Source organism: Melospiza georgiana, chromosome 21 (genome assembly GCF_028018845.1).
Source record: "Melospiza georgiana isolate bMelGeo1 chromosome 21, bMelGeo1.pri, whole genome shotgun sequence".
Classification (NCBI taxonomy): Eukaryota; Metazoa; Chordata; class Aves; order Passeriformes; family Passerellidae; genus Melospiza; species Melospiza georgiana.
In genome coordinates this window covers 10,374,953-10,393,959 of record NC_080450.1, presented here as the reverse complement: position 1 = coordinate 10,393,959, position 19,007 = coordinate 10,374,953, and the positions used below count along the sequence as shown (strand labels likewise).

The window sequence follows — 19,007 nt, the reverse complement described above, 5'->3', positions numbered from 1 at the left end:
TACAGCACTCAGTCATCCTCAGCAAGTCCCAAGACCTCCCCAAGATCTACCTTCCCACAGTACCCAGGTCCTCTTTGCTTAGGACAGACACAGCTCACCCTCATGGGGACCAGCTACCACCCAAAAATCACCCAGGGTTTCCCCCCACCACGGGCCTGACCCATTTCACCACCTGAGTGTCCAGCTGTGACAGCCCTGACCCGGCCCCAGCATGGACCAGGTGATGCTTTAGTCCACATCTCCACTCAAGCAGTAGCACAGTGGAGACACAATCCTGGCTTTATTTCATCCCAGTTGGGTCCTGGTCCCCCAGGACCAGAGCTCTCCCAGCCCTGGAGCTGCCCCTGCCCTTCTCCTGCCCTAGTTCCTGCCCATAATGGTGTGAGCAGACACGGAGCATTTGCATGCACAGAGGAGCAAGCAATGAAAGGGAACATATTAATGCTCCCCTAACCAACTGAGGGGAGTTAATGACATCAAACTGGTTTGTTGTTGTTGGTTTTGATTATAATTTTTTTAAGCTCTGGCTTCTATCTGTCATTACTGTTATATTGCATAACCAGGGAGAAATCTGAATGAAGTTAATACCTGCGGAGTGCAGTGCAGAATATTCATGTACTGTGAACCAGAATGAGGCAAATGTGAATTTTTATTACAGTGGAGGTTGTTAAATATTTTATTTTCTGTTTGAGACACGCTGTGACACATGAAACTCAATTAGAATATAACTAAATCCCACTCTAAATTATAGATAAATGACAACAAATGAAGGGGAACAGCCTGAGCTCCCCAGTGCATAGCCTGGGGGAGCAAGGGGGACAGCTTTGAGAGGAGGACAGCCCCCCTCAAGACACCTCCATCCCAGCCAGCAAGCAACAACACAGCAATGTGTTTCCTCTGCAGGGCTGATTTTTGCCCTAAAACGTCCTGAGGGAGACCCTCAGGGAAGCAGGGTGGATCCCATTTCTCTGCTAACCAGCTCATGCATTCACCTGAAACAGCCCCAGACTTCCCCCTCCCAGTGCACCATAAGAACTCCTGAGCCCCCCGTGCCTCAGCTATGTTTCCTTAAATCTGACTGTGCCTGGTAATAAAAACCACAGTAAAAAGGAAAGACAGATGTTAAGGAAAAATATGTATCAAGGGCCAAAGGCTGCACTGGTGCTGTGTTATGGAAATGCTGGGATTTTCTATCCCTTGGCTCATCAAGGCCAAGCTAAGGACATGGTCAGGGATGGAAAATTAGGGGCTGAAAGGCCTTTGGGGTTAATTCTGCAATTGTTTGTTCTGGGAGATGCTCGTCATCACTGGAGAGGTTGCATGGACTGAGTTTTAAGTGGCTGCTGCTGGGATCAAGCAGAGCCTCTGAGCAATATCCACAGGGATGTTGCTGTGGGTGGACAGAACACACAGGCACACAGGCATGCTCCTAACCCAGACAGGCATTTTCTCCCTGACCCTGCCAAAGTTCCCAGGCTGCTGGGATTCCCCTTGGATGGCCTTGTGGGAATATCCAGCAGAGGCATCCACGGTGCTGCCATGGAGATGGGGCTCAGGAGGAGCCAGGGTGCTGCACTGCTCTGGGGGGGCGGCAGGACCCCCACGGCACTGCAGCCCTTCCCCTTGGCTCTCCCGGGAGACAGGAGGGATTTAGGGACTTCATTACTGCCACAAGGATCTCATCCAGGAACAGGGCAAGGGTCTGTGGTGGTGATCAAAGCCAAGGCCCTTCATTCGTGGCAGTATCCAGGCCCTTCATTAGCATGTGATGGGGGAGCCCAGAGCAGCATGGCAGACAGGAGGATTGGGAGGTGGGGTGGAGGGAGAACAGCACCTTCCTAGAGGGGTTTTCTGCCTGTGATTCTCCGATCTGCAAGCCTCAAAGGACACCAGGCCCTTGCAGTCCCCTCCACCCCACTCCCCTCTAGGGGCTCTGCCAAAGCACTGCAGTCACAGACATGGTGACACTGAACCTCTGCCCTGCACTGGCCTGGGTTAACCCAGCCATGCTCAGTGCTTTCCCTCCCCGGGGTGTGTTTCCAGCCTAATTGTCTCCTAATTTTGCCTCTTGTCTCCTTTTGCTCTGCCTCACTGCCTCTGCCTGCCTGCTCGCAGCACAGGGTTTTCCTCCTCCTCATCGTGCCTCCCAGACTGGGCCCTCCCTGAGCTCCTCGCCAGCAATGGCCACAGAAAGCAAAGCAAGAACCCTTCCCCAGCCAGAGTTTAGCCCCTGGCCAAGCCTGCTCATGGGCTGAAGAGTTTTCAAACACTATGGGGACACCTACTCTTGCCAGGGCACATCCTATCCCCATGGGTTTGCTCCATTGATGCTCAGGCTGCAGCTTCACACTACAGCCAAGACGCCTCCAGCACTTCTGTCTTTGTAGACTCTTTCTAAATTAGATTCTTCTCTTTATTATCCCTGCCAACCCCTTAGGAGATGGGAAATAACTTTATCTCCATATTTTTGCCTTTTAATTTCTATTTGTTCACCAAAACATGGATTTCCTTTCTTTTCTGGGAGGTAAACACACCTGCTTTGGCTGCATCCCAGAGGCAGCACATCCCCAGCACGTGGTGGGGATAGCAGTTCCCACAGCCCTCAGCAGTTGATGGAGACCTCATTGACAGCCACTAAATTATGTTTTAAAGCACAAGATGGTGAGGAAGATGAGCCAAGAGGGGTAGAAATCTGGGTGCTGTTAGCACCCTGAGCAGGCTCCCAGGAGGGACGAGAGGGTCGCACGAGAGAGAAGGGTCCAGTCCAAAGGCAAGACCTGAGAACTGCTCATGCAGCCCTCGAGGGACAGGGATCCCTCGCTCCGTCCCATCCCAGCCGAGAGGCCATGCCACTGTCATCTGAGCAGAGAGCTGGGGTGACATCAGTGCCACTGCACCCAGCACCCTGCCTCTATCCAGGGCCCCATGACTAATTTGGGATGTAGCGGCCATTTTTAATAGGCTGATATAAATATTTATGAGCTGTCAGCTATGAAAAAGGACCCTGCCTCATGCCCTGCTGCCAGGCCAGGAGGCAACACGAGGGAGACAGACGAAGCCCTCACTGGCGGCCACGGGAGCACAGAAACCCCAGAGGTCACTGGGCCATCCCCATTTTCCATCCCGCTGTGAGGATGTCTGGTTGGTGCACACCTTGCAGGCGGCCCAAGCCAGCTCGTATCCAAATCGCGGTTGAACATCCAACCAGTTTCCCGGCGGCCGTGACGTCCCCAGGAGAGCGGGGGCGCCCCGGCCCCGGCCCTCTCACAGCCGCGGCCCCCTCACAGCCGCGGCCCCTCACAGCCGCGGCCCGGAGCCCGCAGAGCCGCAGCTCGGCCTGCCAAGGCGGCCTCCGCTCTGCCGAGCTGCACGAAGCCGATGCCAGCCTTGTGCTGAGCCGCAGTTCTGCCGTGCCGGCCTGCACCGCCCCGGGCACCGCCTGCGCCCCGTTCCCAGCCCCACAGCACTGAGGCAGCACCGCTGCCCCAGCCCCGAAGGCGTCATCCCACAGGGATGTGCGGCCCGATTTCTGCATTCCTATTGATTCCTCCTTTGTACTCTTCACCCCATATCGATCCAGTTTAGCTTCTGTGACTCAAACTAAATTAGCTGCCGTTAATCCATGGATAATTGCAGCGAGCCCGGCTCTGCCTGTCCCAGATTCATGGGTATTAGGGACAGGGAGGAGAGTGCTGGGTCACACAGAGACATTCAGGTTTCTCCTCCATGGGTAAAAACTCCAAACAAGCCAGCAGGCATCAGGGAAGTTGTCTCAGGACATCCATGCTGCAGCCAGAAACTATGGCTGGGAGCTGCTATTCCAGCAAGACATTTGGCCCCAAAGCCCAGGCATTGCCTTCCAGCTCTGGATTTCCCCAGGCCTCAGAATTCCTGTGGGTTTTAGTCTCAGGTGACACCATGAAATTTTCCAACTTGCTCCTGCCAGGCTGCAGCACGCAAGGAGTTAATTCCACCCACCATGGGGAGAAGAGCAGCCTCAGCCCTCCTGGAGTCTTGGATAAAACCTCAGATGGAAAGCAGAGCCTGTTCCCCTTTGATTAGCAGCCCAGGCTCCCTGGGAGCCCTCAGCATCTCTAGCCTCTAATTTAGCAGCTCACAAAGCACCAAAGGCAGTGGAGATGCCACTGTCACCTCACCTGGACTGACAGCCTGGCACAGCGCCTGGGGATATCCCCACACTGATGGCAGGGACATCCCTCCACTGCAGTTCCGATTCCTTTGTACACCCCCAAAACTCCCTCCCCTACCCCGGCACCCACAGACCTGCACCTTCCACCCTGGACATCCCCCCTCAGTCCTTTCGTAAAATCCAAATAAACAGTTAATTTTGATTTAATGCAACAGTCACCACAGTCAGTAAATACCAAAACTATAATAAAGGAGGATTAATGGCCATGTGCAGCCCTGCCCTGGCCTGCAATGGCCAAGTGTCCATCACATAACCCTTAATTGGTGCAGATGGCCTCCTGCTTTGCCACAGGGCCTTCAGCCATCCCTCCCCACCCCTCCCTGCCTAACCAGCAGTAGCCAAGGTTGGCAGTCCCTTGAGAAATGGGTGGGATTGCTGCAGCTGCCAGGCAGGAACGGGAGATTTCCAAGTGGTAAACTGGTTCTAAGCATTGGCCTGTGGGTGCAGAGCCTGTTCAGAGCAGCTGAGCATTACATGGGGATGACAGTCCCCAAAATGCCTTGGCCAGTGCACCTGCAAAAGCTGGGGAGAGCTGCGAGCTGCTCTGCTCATCTCTGGAGCACACAGGGGCTCTGGGAGTGTCCAGGCAGGGCACATGCTCTAGGGCCATGCAGAGGTGATATAGGGTTTGGACAGAAATGGCCAGGACACGCTTTTGTGGGAGGGGAAACTAAAGCAGCAGCTGAGCCACAGGGGACACCCCCACAGAGCCCCCACAGCACAGCCTGGCTGTGTCCACTTGGTCCATGGCACCAATCTGCACAGAGGGTCAGTTTAAAAAGAAAGAAGCATGTTTTGAGCAAGTGTCAGCCAGCCTCAGCTGCAAATTCACTTGTCAGGAACACTGGAATTACTTGGAGCTGGATAGTGTGAACATCTGTGCAAGGCAAATGCTGAGGCAGGGAAGGGTAGTAGGAGCTGCTGAGTCTCCCAGCCCCCTCCACTGCCTGCAGAAGCTCCATGGGATGCCAGAGGAGGGTGGGTGCAACCCCCACCCCCATCCTGCTGCAAGGGGACCGCAGCAAGCACCCCAAATTACCCAAGAGAGGAGGCTGGAGCTCAGGGGATTCACCATGGCAGCTTGCTGGCTGCAAATTCTCTCTGGGTGAATACTGGAGTAACTGGGCTCAACAGTACAGGATTAGCTTTGGAGGCACTCCTCATAGCAGCCCCACATCTCCTGCCCCCCTGCACCTGCCTGTCATAGGTTCCCCTGATATTTTGGAGCATTATGAAGCCTTTTAATCACTTTCAGAGCAACCACTGAGCAGCACTTCCAAACCTCCTCCTGCAGCAGCCAACTACCAAAACCTGCCTCTTCATGCCCAAAATAACCCTCAGGCAGGAGTTAATTGTCCACTCAGGCATAAGCAGATCAGTGCTCAGGTGCTACTTGGCTATCCAGGTGTGTGGCAATGGGGTGCTCAGCTGTGCCAGACGTGGGTGCTCAAGTATGAATTAACTGTGTGCTCATCTTAGGAAACCTCATTATTTTGCCCAATCTACCTTCTCAAAGGCATTGCAAATTGCACCCCCACATATGTTTCGGAGGGGGATATTGACAGTAGAGCAGGATCCAGGCTTAGGACTCCCTTCTCCATTCCCCTTCTCCCACAGATGCAACATCCCCCACAACAAACAGCTTTCAAAGCCCATTTCCCATTGATGTCACTTCAATGCCACAGGAGATAAAAGCTGAGAGATCCAGAACCAGCGCTGAGTTTTCCAGGGAATATTAATTAGAGGGAAAGCCTCATTAGCGCAGCAAGGGTGGCTGCTTATGCTGCCTCCCCATCACCCCCATGTGTCCCAGACCCCCCAAAGGGACATTGTGGGTGTCAGGCCTCCCATCTGCCTTGGTGGTCTGAGAAATGGGGTGCCCTGCACATCCCCCAGTGTAAGTTTTAAACGTTAAAGCAGGTGTTTATACAAAAAAGATGCCAAGGGAAAACCTGTTTGTCCCCATCCCTGGCTGCCGGCGCTCCCAGGTGAGCCCAGAGCCCTGGGCAGGAGGAAGTCCCCCTGTGCATCTGCAGCAGCCCGATGGCAAACCCAAGTGTTTGTGGGGAAAACCAGCACATGAGTTATCTGATGTGTTTTTGGAGAGCTTTTTTGACAGCTCTGCAGCTGGAGAGGAGCGGGGGAGCACAGGATGCTGCCTCCAGCCACCCTGAGCCTCTGCACTGGTAGAGAAAGCCTCTGCATCTGCCACCAAAGGGAATGCAGGAAGGGATCAGGAAAACAGACACTGGGAAGTGGGACAGGACCCCTGAGCCCAGAGATCCCACTCCATCATCCTCCTGAGGGCCTGGCTAGGCTGGGCAGCACCCACCAGCCCTGTCTCCTGGTAACTGCCCCAGAAAACAAGCCTGGCAGCAAAACAGCATGTGCCATGAAATCAGAAGGCCGGTGACAGGAAAGGACAGGAAGCACTGCTGGGAGGGTTTAACCACTGTAGCCACCAATGAAGAGCAGCACCCCTGGGTGTCCCAGCTGAGAGTCTGGCCAAGGGGTACCAAGGGGTCCAGAAGGGGAGATGCACTAGAACTCAAGCAAAGCCACTCCCTGCTAAGGCCATAAAGCCCAGGGGTGGCTCCACGGACAGGCAGAGTGTGGGAAGCACAGGACACGGCCACCAGCACCCAGGGACAGCAGCAAGGCAAAGGCACTGGGAGGACAGAGGTGCCACAACAACAGTTATTCATCACAAAGAACTTCTCATTCTTTTTTGTTTTGTTTTACTGAGAGGTGAAGCCAATTCATCCTGACAGAGGTTCACAGCACAGCTCTGCCTGGGGGCTGCTCACAGAGACACCAACAAGTAACACAGTATGGGAGGAAAGCACCCTGTGTCTGTGCCACAAGGGGCTGGTGGGCACCAAAATGTCACCCTAGCCCCGTGCCACCTCGGGGACAACTGCCATTGTGGCATCTATGTGGGCTTCCCCACAGGCACTGAGCACCAGCCCTGCTCTCCGAGGACGCTCTCCCAGCAGACACAAACCAACTCACTCTGAGCACTTCTGAGGACGGGTGTCAAATCAATCCCCACAGCAGAGATGCCAAGTTTAAAAAAAAAAAAGATGGCAAAAAACCCCAGAAGAAAGTAGGCGGACATCTGCCAAACCAGCAATTTTCAGCTGGATTTCCAGAAACACTTCAGGCTTTTAAAACCAAGAGAGGAGAGAAAATAAAACCCCTTCACTCAGATGAAGTGCAAAATTCCGATTTGACTTCAAAGGCATTTCTCCTGGCTAGTTACTCCCAAACCCTGGCACAACCCACTAGAAAGCCAGTGGGCAGTGCTATTTTGCTGCCAGATGACAGCACCCAGCCAGTGCTGGGGTGTGAGGTGCCGTGCTGGGGGATCCCAGGGTGTCAGAGGGATGCTGAAAACCTGGTACTCACCCATTTGGAAGCAGGGAGGACAAGGAAGGAAGGAGGGCAGGAAAGAGAGAATAAACTTTACATCAGTTGTAATCAGCAGGTTTTTTCCATGCACTATATATTCAGTTAATGTATGTTACAATCGCCTCTGAAACGGAAAAATACCACAGCTGCTGTAGCCAGTAACACTTTTAAGAGCGCTTGACTCCCAAGTCATCCAGGTGCTTTTGACAGTGTTACCCTGGGTTGCTATAGGAACCCTAACAGTGTTCCCATCTGACTTCTCCATTAACACTGGATTTATATTTAAGTTGGTTTTCTTTTCCTCAGCAAGAAGAGGTGAGAAGCAAGCATGAATACAGAGGCAGGAGATGCTCCTCCATGGGTGTCTCTTGGACATACCAAAAACAGGACCCAGGACCAGTGCTGAGACACTGCTGAAGCAACAATGCAAGCACACCCCGACCTGCTGCAGGTGGGGAAGGGCACAGCCCCACTGCACTGCTAGGAGCCATCTGGGATGGTGCTCAGGTTGCCTCTATGATGAGGTTCTCCCATGTTCCTGTGCCAGCCTGTCCCACTCTTGCCTTCCCACAGGCAGCATGACTGAGGGGCTCACGGGCTGAGCATCCCACGCAGCTCCTGGACAGAGGTGACAGGCAGGGAGCAGGTGAAGTTGCTGCAGACATAGGCAGTGGCTTTCCCATCCTTCCTCTCCAGGGATGCAAGGAAAGGCAGCTGGCGGTAGAGGAACCCAGCGCTGTCTCCATCTGCGACCATCAGCACCTGTCCAGAGAAGGAGCTGTAAGAGCCAGAGAGCACAGACAGCACCAGCCAGCTGGTCCTTCCTGCCCCTTCCTGCCCCACTGACATGCTGAGGGCTGGCAGTGTCCCCCCACACACTCTCTCAAAATGGAGAGGGGATGGGCAGCTGAAGGGATCCACTCCAGCCCTCTGCCAGGGTCCCACAGTGGTCACACCCTGTAATGCCAGTGCAGGAAAAAGCATGATGGAGATGTGGCAGCCTAACCACACCAAACACTTGGCAGCCAGGATGAAGCACAGGGATGGGCACATCCCAGCCTAGCCAGCTCCTTGGGGACACCTACCCAGCCAAAGAACAGCCCCAGAAACAGCTGCAGCATTGCCCCATCTGACCTGCAGCCCAGCTCCTCCTGCCCTACCCACACCTCCCAGAAAAACTCAGGCAGCAATGAGCAGTGGGTCAGGGGCTCTCCCAGCTGACACAGCAGCATCAGCCAGAGGTGATGGCTCGGCTGCCAGGATAATTAGCTTTTCTGAAAGGGAAAATGTTTGTTAAAGCCTCGGGGCTTACAGGCTAATCAGGAGAAAGGCCAGGAGCTGGCAGAGAGCCTCATGCCGACACAGACGCAAAGGGTGAGCAAAAGGCTGTCCTTCCCAAGGCACAGAGGGAACATCCTGCTGCTGGAGCACACAGCTGTCCCTTGCCCGCCTCAATCCAAGCCCTGCATGTGTCTGCTGAGCATGGACACACTCACAACATGTCCCTACTACTCATGCCAATGCCACCAAGGAACGCTGACACCAAATGCTGCCTCTCACAGCACACACATCTCCCACCATGGCACTGCTCACCTGGCACGCAGCATCCTCTACACCAGAGCCAGCAGAAGACCCAGCACTGGCATCCAGAGACACCCACACAGCCTCACTCATGCCTGGCAGGAGCTGCCCACACCCTTGTGGCACCACATCCCCAGGTCCCTGCCCTGGATAGTGGTTGCTGCAGTCCTGCTCTATCCACCATCACCCCCCATCTGCTTGACCCAGCTCTGGCTCAGCCTGTCTCCCTGCCTGCCTCTTGCTCCCCCCAATCTCCTCCCCCTTTGCCTTTGTCTGGAATTAATTCCAGGAGTGATTAATTACCAATTCATGTCCAATCTGAAATTCATTATTCATTTTTCTCACAAGCTCCCCAAGGTCCTCTCACAGGGCCAGGATGAAGGCAAGTGGCAGGCGAGTGCTCTGCAGCCGAGGAGATAATGGGATCCTTCATAATTACCCTAAAGACCATTAACAGGGCAGGGATCTATACCAGCAGCTGGGATCCAGCCCCAGAGCAGGGAACCAACCCTCTCTGCTCCCAGCACCAGGACACTCACAGGAACAGCTCAGCATCACCCCTACCTGCATCCCCAAAGAGCTGCCTGCAGCAAAGGGCTACTCCAGAGCCAGGGTCCATTTAAAATCACAACCTCAATGCAATTCTATCATTAGCATCTTGTTACAGCAAGGATTTCAGGGTGAGGTTTGTAAGGAATTAATTACTGAAACAACCTAATTAATTGTGTTCCTGCACACAAGCCTGGCCCCTGGCACCCTGCTGGCACAAAGGGAATGGGGACGCAGGGGAACAGGGATGTTCCCCCAACTCCTTGGCAAAGGCAATTCCCAAATCAGCCATGTCCCTGGAGCAGGTGACCCAGGGCTGCTCTGCTTAGGGCAGCTTCCCGTGGCATGGAAGGAGATGTGAGGAGCAGCTGGAGGGGGATGGAGGCAGGTGGGAACAGGAGCATGCTCATTTCTGTGAGATGCAGCATGGAAAGAGGGACGGCTGTTGGGAGGCAGTGGGCTGCTCCCAAAGGTAGAGCAACTCTCTGAGGAGTGGGATTCTCCCCCCTTCCTCCCATCACCTCTGCAAGGGGAGGAGCCATTGCTACTGCCAGAGATCATGTTCCTACCACTCCTGCACACTCATGCCTGGGGAAGGGGAGATACATGCTCCTCTGGGGAAGAGCTCTACCCTTCTGCCACAATTCTTCTTCCAGGAAACAAAGCCAAGCTGCAACAGCTTTGGCTCCATCCTATCATCGCAACATGAGGAACACACAAGGGGCAAACAGAGCTACACTCCCACCCTGCCTGCTGCCAGCTCCCACCTACAGCCTCTCACATGCCCCTCAAAGCATAGGTCCCCTGCAAGCAGCCCTGGCAGGCATGACCATGGCTTCACTCCCCCATGGAAATATCCATCCAGAATACCCAGCCCTCATCTTCTCTCTTCCCCAAGGAATGCAAAAGCTTGAAAGAGACAGATCCTCCCCTCCCCTGGGGAAGGAGCAGCCCCACCAGCCAGGCTTGTTACCAGCTTTGCAGGAGGGAGCCAGACTGCAGGGGAGAGGAGGATATGGCTGTGCTATTTGTTCTGCTCAAGACCCCAGAATGGCAGTGTGGGCTCAGGGGACCAAGGGCTGAGCAGCTGTGGGCAGAGGATTATTAACAGTGGTGCTGGGCTCCTGTTCCTGCAGACTGGGTCAGCCAGTGTAATCCTTCAAAGGGACAGAGGTCGAGTGTGGGAATAGAGGCCTCGCACACAAAACAGGGACCTGCGTGGAACAAGAGTGCTGCTGGATGGGTGATGGCAGAGGAAGGACAGAGAGCTCTATGCCCCACTCATGTCCCTGGAATGTGTCCCTCCTCCTCCAATGCTGGCATCAAACATCACTGGGCAGAGGGTTAGGGGTGACACCCCTGTGGGCTGAGCCAACAGAGTACAGAGCAGAGGATTCTGTGCTGATGGCTCAGCCCTCCCCAGTTCATCCTAGCTGGGGTTACAGAGGCAAAGTAGTGCTTGGGCTTCAGCTCCCCAGACACTGAGACTGAACATGCCAGTCCCTGGCACCAGGGCCCAATGGGCAGGGATGAATTCAATCCAAACACCAAGCTCCCTCACTCACAGCCCAGTCCCATTTCCCTCAGCTCCACAGCTTTGCTGAGGTCAAAGCCATCATTCCCAAGGCAGGGACACTGGCCACCAAAGCTGATGGGCACCAGCTGCTGTGCTGCCCTTCCCTGCCAGTTCCAGATGCAGCCAACAACTCCAGCCCCTCTGTGGGATGCACTGATACATCCCAAAGCAGAGATGAGGACAAGCAGAGTCAGGCAGGAACCCCAACACACAGCAACAGCTGCTGGATGGGAGAAGAGCTTTGGGAAAAGCCAGCCTCTCCCAGCTGATGGTACCCAGAATTGGAGTGAGGCACTGCCTCACCCCTTCCAAGGATGCAAGGGTGTCTCCAGGCAGCAGGTGACCCAGATGCTAACTGGGTCTGCACAGGACAAGACACATCCACACTAGGCATGACACATTCACACCAGAATGAAAGTTTCCCCTTGGGAATGCACTGGGCTTTACACTGAGAGCAGTGCAAACAGCCAGCAGCAATAACAACCACTGCTGCAGCCACTTCTAGGCTGGGCTGCCCATGCTCTGTGCAGGGAGAGGAGTGCAGGGCTCAGCCATGGCCCTGTGGCTGTGCTCAGAAAAGAAAAGGACAGGATGCTTCCCAGAAGAGAGGCAGAACAGAGGAGGATGGGTGCAATAGCTGCACTGGGAGAAGGGATGAAACACCAGCAGTGCAGACAGCAGAGACCAGGGAAGGGCTGGCAGGCAGGGAGCACCTCTACCTTGTTTGGGCTGAAGACAGAGCGGACACAATGCAGCATCTCTTTGGTGTCTTCTCCTTGGGGGTCCCCACAGATGACAACCTGTCCAGGGAGAGAGGAGATGGCAGGAGGGAGAAAAAAACAGAGCTGTCACTGCACCCATGCCACTGCCAGCCCCACTTCCTACAGCAGGTCCTGCAGGGGACAATGAGCTCCAGCCCATACCTGTTTGAGGGTGTGATGGAAGACAGCGGCGGCCCGGGCCATCTCTGGGAGGGTTATCGGGATCTTCTGCAGCCTCTCTGAGAAGGCAGCCAAGATCTTGCTGGCTTTTTCCACCCAGTCCATATGACCAGAGTAACAAGCTGCTCGGAGCAGGTTTGTGACAGCGACAGAGTTAGGGGTGGGCTCTGCTCCATCTTGGTCTGCAAAGGACAACATCTGCCATCAGCCCAGCGCCTCAGCATCATCTGCCATCAGCCCAGCGCCTCAGCATGATCTGCCATCAGCCCAGTGCCTCACCATCATCTGCCATCAGCCCAGAGCCTCACCATGATCTGCCATCAGCCCAGTGCCTCAGCATCATCTGCCACCAGCCCAGCGCCTCACCATCATCTGCCATCAGCCCCGTGCCTCACCATCATCTGCCATCAGCCCAGAGCCTCACCATCATCTGCCATCAGCCCAGTGCCTCAGCATCATCTGCCATCAGCCCAGTGCCTCAGCATCATCTGCCATCAGCCCAGCGCCTCACCATCATCTGTATCAGCCCCGTGCCTCACCATCATCTGCCATCAGCCCAGAGCCTCACCATGATCTGCCATCAGCCCAGTGCCTCAGCATCATCTGCCACCAGCCCAGCGCCTCAGCATCATCTGCCATCAGCCCAGAGCCTCACCATCATCTGCCACCAGCCCCGTCCTCCCACACCACAACCCATGGAACACATTGCCAGGTCCCTGAGCTCACCATCCTTGAGACGCAGGAGGAGAGAGGGATCGCTGGCCTCAGTGGAGAAATAAGCAAAGCCTTTAGGGTCCCAGAAGAGTTTGTCTTGCATGTGCTGGAGATGAAGGGCCCACTCCAGCCAGCTCTGCTCCAGTGAGGCTTCATAGAGGTCAAAGAGTGCCTGGATGACAAAGACATAGTCCTCCAGGAAGCCCTGGATGGGCACAGCACTGTAGTGGCACACAGGGAAGGAAAAGCAGGTTAGAAATGTTCTCCAACCCAGCAAAGCCCTGCTTACTGGTCTCTGATACCCAAGGAGATGCCACCAAGCAAAGCAATGGCTGTGGCCATCACACAACTCAGCCCCAGGGTTCTGTACAGGAGCAGAAGGTAGGGGAAGACACTTGCCAGCATGAAAGGTGAGGAACAGGAAAGGTTTTGACTTCAATTCTTCCTCACTGGCTGGGGGACACTAATCCTTCCTAAACTGCACCGAAGCTCTATACAAAACAAACAGCCTCCCTCCCACTCAGTTAGGTCCTGCCTGGAAGAGAGGACAGGGACTGCTGGGGGTCTGGGCAGCACCTGCAGGTGGCCAGTCAAGTCTGTGGAGTTTCTGATATTCACCTCTGCTCCACTGAGTTGTGCTTGCCCCGGTAGCAGCTCCGAAGCAGCCTCCCGCTGTCGGGGTCGAAAAGGTGTGTCCTCAGGAAGGCAGCTGCCTGTGCAGCCCTGCTCACATATCCCTGCTCAGCCAGGGTAGCCCCAGCCTGGGCAAAGCCTGAGATCATCAGCCCTGCAGAGGCAGAGACAGCAGGACAGGTCAGGGGGGGCACACGGAACTGGTGAGAGGGTCAGTGTCAGTTCTCTGACGGAGGCTCAACATGAAGCTCATCCTCCCTGATGGCAGCAGGTCAGGTCTTAGCTCTTCTGCTCAGTTCTAATCATTAATGAAGTCACTCACTGTCACCAAAGAGATAGGCAGAGTACTGTAAGGCCAGCAAGAGCTGAGCCCTCACTTTTGGGCAGATACAGGGCTCAAGACTATTCCAGTTTGCAGGGTAACTCCAGCCCATGCCAGCTCCAGACCCAAACACCCAGGAATTTACTGCTGGAAACAGAGCTGGGGGTCCTGAAGTGATTCCCTGAGGCAGGACCCCCAGACAGACACAGTGCTGTGATCCCTCACCCATGCAGCAGTAGAGATGGGCTCTGTACCCACCAGGGTCCTGGGGCCCCAACTCAGACCCCTTCCCCACTGCCCAGCCAGAGGAGCTGAGCTGAGGCAGAGGAAGAGTTCTGCTGCTCTCTGCTGGCAGCTGGGGAAGGAAATAAAGCCAGAGCAGTATCCCCATGCTCCCAAGGCTTGCAGGTGTGGGGCTGCTTCCACACAGCCCCTGATCATAGGTCCCAGTCACAGCCTACCCAGTGGGAGGCTTCTCAGTCCCAGCAGGACCTGTTGCTACCATGCCCTGGTGGGAGTCCAGCCAAGGCATGTCCTCAGAGCAGAGCCCCCCCTCACCATTCCATGCTGCCAGCATCTTGGTGTCCAGGTGTGGCCGTGGCCGCTGTGCCCGGGCTGAGGACAGTCTGTGTTGGCATTCTTGCAGCAGGGCACTCAGCCGGCCTGGCTCCAGCCCAAACCGGGCTGCCGTCAGCTCCGGGGGGCAGCGGGCAATGAGGACGTTCTTTCCCTTCAGCTCCTGATGGGGGTCCTGAAGGGAGAGGGAGACATGCTCTAGAAATGCCATCAGACTTGGGAGGTGTTGGACTCTGGGTGTTTTGGGGCTGCTCTGCCATCCCTCCATGCCAATGGATGCAGGTCTCTCATCAGTGCTCCTGACACCAGGAAAGTCTTTGCTCTCCCTCACCTTCATGGGGTCCACGTTGCCAGCCTCTTCCACTCCATAGTGGTACATGAAGACATCTCCCAAGGTTGTCTTCTCTCTGGCCCCCTCGACAGGGTCGGGGAGGAGAGCCCGGAGCTCCGTGGCTGTCCATACACAGAAAGCTCCTTCTCGCTTCTCTCTAGATGTGGTGGTCGGGTAGGAATCTGCATCTTCTGCACTATAGAAACCTCCTGCCTGGGAAAAGTGCAACACAGAGATCCTCCAGCTCCAGGACAACACTTTCAGCCAGCTCCCCATCATTGGAGGGCTGGCAGTCTGGCTAATGAGCCTCAGTAGTGCTCCAGACTGAGCTCAGCTAGGATGGAAGGGAGAGAAAAACAGCCCCGAGCCACATCCCAGGGTAGGGCAAGTGGCTCCCTTTGGGTCAGCTCAGGGAAGAGCCTACCTGGTCACTCAGGTCACGCGAGACGTAGAGTAAAATGTCTCGGACAACATCAGCAAAGAATTCATCACCAGAGATCTGTGTGAGACACAGCGTGGACATCAGTGTTACATGGGTGGGAAGGGGCAAGAGACACAGCAAGATATGGTGAGAGATTTCAATTTGAAGAGTTGGCAAGGAGCATTTGAAAGTCCAAGGATTTTAAATGAAGGATAGATTCAGAGTAATAGAAATCTACTTCAATAGAAATCTACTATCAGTGAGTACTGCATATGTGCAAAGGGCAGTGGAGAGTAATGCTGGAGTTACACCAAGGTCAGAGGCAGCAGCATTGTCTGCTGACTTGCAAAAACCAGCCCAAAGGCTGTTTCTTCCCCCATTATGCTCAAAGCCCCAGGGCTACACTGTCACACGTTTGTGCAGCACTTCTGGATAAACAACAGGAGATGAAGGGGAGCATTGGATTGCTCCACACCCGTGGGATGGGGAGTATCTTGGGGAACAGGGTTTGAAGCCGCTCCCCAAACCAGGCCAGTCCTTGCAGCCTGCAGGAGTGGGAGCCACACAGAGGGATGCCAAAGCTATACCTGGAAGGCTTTGCTGTACATGGCTGCCAGCTGCCCCTGGTCATACAGCATCTTCTCAAAGTGAGGAACATGCCAGTGCTGGTCGGTGGAGTAGCGGTGAAACCCCTGCACAGAACATGTGAAGATGTCTCTACCTCAGATCTCCACCTCACACCTCCTGGCCATGACAGGGGCTTACCCCCAAAGATTTACTCCTACCTGACCAATGTGGTCATGGATGCCTCCATGGGCCATCATCTTGAGGGTGTGCAGAGCCATCTGCAGTGCCTGGGCACCTTCTGGAGTTGTTTGGTGCAGGGCCCAGTAGGTGAACAGGAAATTCAAATTCACTGAAACACAGGGAGACAACAGGAGGCTGTGGGGTGAGCTCTGCCCCCACGCTGCTGTCTGCCTCACAGCAGGTCTCAGCAGAAGAGACCAGACTGACCTGGGGTGGGGAACTTGGGGGATTTGGAAAATCCACCATGATGCTCATCATAGGATCTGGAGAGCTGCTGGAAACAGGTGTTCATCACCTCTTTGGCTGGTGGGGGTGACTCCTGGCCCTGCACACGGATCTCTGATGTGTGTCGCAATGCTTCCAGAATCCTCTGGCTGCTCTCCAACAGGGCATCTTTGTTCTCCTTCCACTAAGATGCAATGCGAAAGAGATCTTATTGCCTTGCACCAGTCCAAACCATACCTCCAGTTCTCAATCACCCTCCCCAAATCAGCTCAAACCCACTTCTAACCAAGCCAAAGCTCTGGCTGGTTCTCTGGGCTACTCTTCCTCACAACTGAATCTCCTAACACAGTTACCCTTCAAGCCCAGACCAATTTCCCTGTGCTCCCTTTGGTTCAGCCCTGTCTGCTACACCATTCCTGCCCCACACCTGCTCTGCGATCCGGAGCAGCACAGTCCGAAAACCAACACGATGAACTCCATCCTCAGGAGGAAAATACGTCCCCCCAGCAAAGGGCTTGAGGTCTGGGGTCAGCCAGACACTCATGGGCCAACCGCCTCCACCACTGGTGGCCTGAAAGACAAAACACATGTGCACCAAGGTCACGCAAGAGGCACCTGCTCTATGCCCTTCCAGCACATACAAGAGCCTCACTCAAAGAGAGATGTGTGCTTTTGTCCACCGTTGATACCCATCCAGACCACCCCATATACTGGTTCTGCTTGCCTGAGGAACATGACAATGAACAACACCCTGAGAGAACCAGTCAAAGCCTCCTGGGCCCCGCCTGTGCCTCCCTCACCTGCACGAAGGTCATGTATACTTTATCCACATCTGGCCGCTCCTCACGATCCACTTTGATGCACACGAAGTGCTCGTTCATGATCTCCCCAATCTCCTTGTTCTTGAAGGACTCCTCCTCCATGACATGGCACCAGTGGCAGGTGGAGTAGCCAACTGCAAACAAGCTTAGACAGGTGAGAACTGGTCCTTTGCAGGGAGCAGGAAACACGTGATGGGGAGAACACTCAGAGATGGGGACCCTTCTATGGGCAAGAGCTGCTGCCTCCCTGGACAAGAAATGGAGGAGAAGAGTCTCCTGAACTCTCCAGCTCCTGATCCTAAAAGCTGGCCAAGGACTCTGGTCCTGCATGCAGCCCATTTTCAGAGAGAGCTACTCCAGCACATGGTGCTCTCTTGCTTGGTGGTCATCCATACCTACACAGCTAATCACACACCAGCTCAGGATGCAGCTCAGCTTATCTGATCATCTACTGACCAACACATGGGGACATGAAATATGCCTTGTTTCTGGTTACCTGACAGGAATATCAGCTTGTTTTCTCTCTTTGCTTTATCAAAGGCTTCCTGACCCCAAGGGTACCTGTGGGGGAAGACAAGAGTCCCTCAGCCCCATGGGCACAACGACAAGAGGAGGAGGAGGAAGGGGAAAGGCTCCCCACTGCTCTTACCAATCCACAGGGTTGTGGGCGTGCTGCAGGAGGTACGGGGACTTTTCGTTAATCAGGCGGTTGGTGTGACGAGGGACGCTGGGGGGGCCGGGTGTCCCCACCGTGGCCATGGCTGCGATCCCCGTTAGAAATATGTGCCTGTGACACCAAACAGGCTCAGGGGCTCCCTGCTCACCACAACAAAGCTCAGCCTCTGGACAGAGCCATGACAGACCAGAGCATCAGCACCACCACCCCAGGTCCTGCTGTGCCCCAGGACAGGGCGCTGCTCTCCACTACTCGCTCCCCATGCCAAAGGAAAGAGTCTCAGCCCCAGGTAGCTCTGCTGGGGCTCGGCCCACCCCAATCCCCCCTAGGACGTTACAAGTCCTTCCCACTCACTGGAGGCTCAGAGGAGCTCGCTCTCCAGTTTGGCACACCCCACCCACGCTCGGGGGAAGGCCATTCCCAGAGCTGCCCCTCCCACCAGCACACTTTGGGGGCACACTCAACAGCTGTGAATGCAAGAACAGCATCTGCGGGACCTGACCTGCGTGTCCGCAGGGAGAACACCCCCTCAGAAAGGAAAATCCCGTCTCGTGGGGTGGATGTGGGCGGGGGGACACGGGCTCTTTATGATGAGGGGAATGGGGGGCAGGGAGACTCCTCTGCTGCTGGGTAGATGCGGGCTTTGGGTATGGGGATGCAGCACAGATGCAGGGCTGGGATGCAGGACGTGGGAAAGGTGCAGAACGGGGGTACAGAGTGTGTAAAGTCCTGAGGGGCTGTGGTAGTGAGAGGAGGATTTAGGGAGGATACAGGGGGATACGGGGAGGATGTCGGGGAAGGCAGGAGAAAAGGCTCTATGAGGAGCTCAGGAAGGTGCAGGGAGAATGCAGAGGAAATGCAGAAGGAGTACAGGGCGTTGCAGGAGAATTCAGGGGACGCGGGCGCTGCAGCGAGGACGCGGGGGGCACGGGAGAAGTGCGGGGACGCGGTGATGGCGCAGCCACCGCACCCGGGGCCGGACCCGCCCCCCCGGCCCCTCCGGTACCTGCGGGCGCAGCGCAGCGGCGCCGCCAACATGGCGGCAGCTCCCCGGGCCCCGCCCCTTACCGGCCCGGCCGCGCCCCCGTGCCCCCGGTGCCCCCGCCCCTTACCGGCCCGGCCGCGCCCTCCCCCGTCACCGCCCGGCCCCTGAGGCGCGGCCTCGCCGCCACTGGGCCCCCGCCCCTCCTGGTTCCGGCCCCGCCCCGTTGCC

General features: G+C 55.5%; 1 protein-coding gene across 3 annotated transcripts; it reads right to left on the bottom strand.

Annotated features, from left to right (window-relative positions):
* Positions 1-6,931: 6,931 nt before the first annotated feature.
* On the bottom strand, positions 6,932-18,847 carry SPATA20 (spermatogenesis associated 20). Of its 3 annotated transcripts, none has more exons than XM_058038996.1 (16): positions 18,801-18,847; positions 17,768-17,905; positions 17,615-17,679; positions 17,098-17,252; positions 16,725-16,868; positions 16,280-16,481; positions 16,051-16,181; positions 15,853-15,957; positions 15,269-15,343; positions 14,845-15,057; positions 14,496-14,688; positions 13,601-13,769; positions 12,995-13,203; positions 12,251-12,450; positions 12,047-12,127; positions 6,932-8,383 (listed from the first exon to the last, which is right to left on the bottom strand). In XM_058038996.1, the coding sequence occupies exons 1-16, from the start codon at positions 18,830-18,832 to the stop codon at positions 8,213-8,215; spliced, it is 2,283 nt and encodes a 760-aa protein (XP_057894979.1). In that variant the 5' UTR covers positions 18,833-18,847; the 3' UTR covers positions 6,932-8,212. The 3 variants fall into 3 exon arrangements, with proteins under 3 accessions (XP_057894979.1, XP_057894980.1, XP_057894981.1); XM_058038997.1 differs by having other exon boundaries at positions 17,768-17,960; positions 18,801-18,842; XM_058038998.1 differs by having other exon boundaries at positions 17,768-17,934; positions 18,801-18,841.
* Positions 18,848-19,007: the final 160 nt, after the last annotated feature.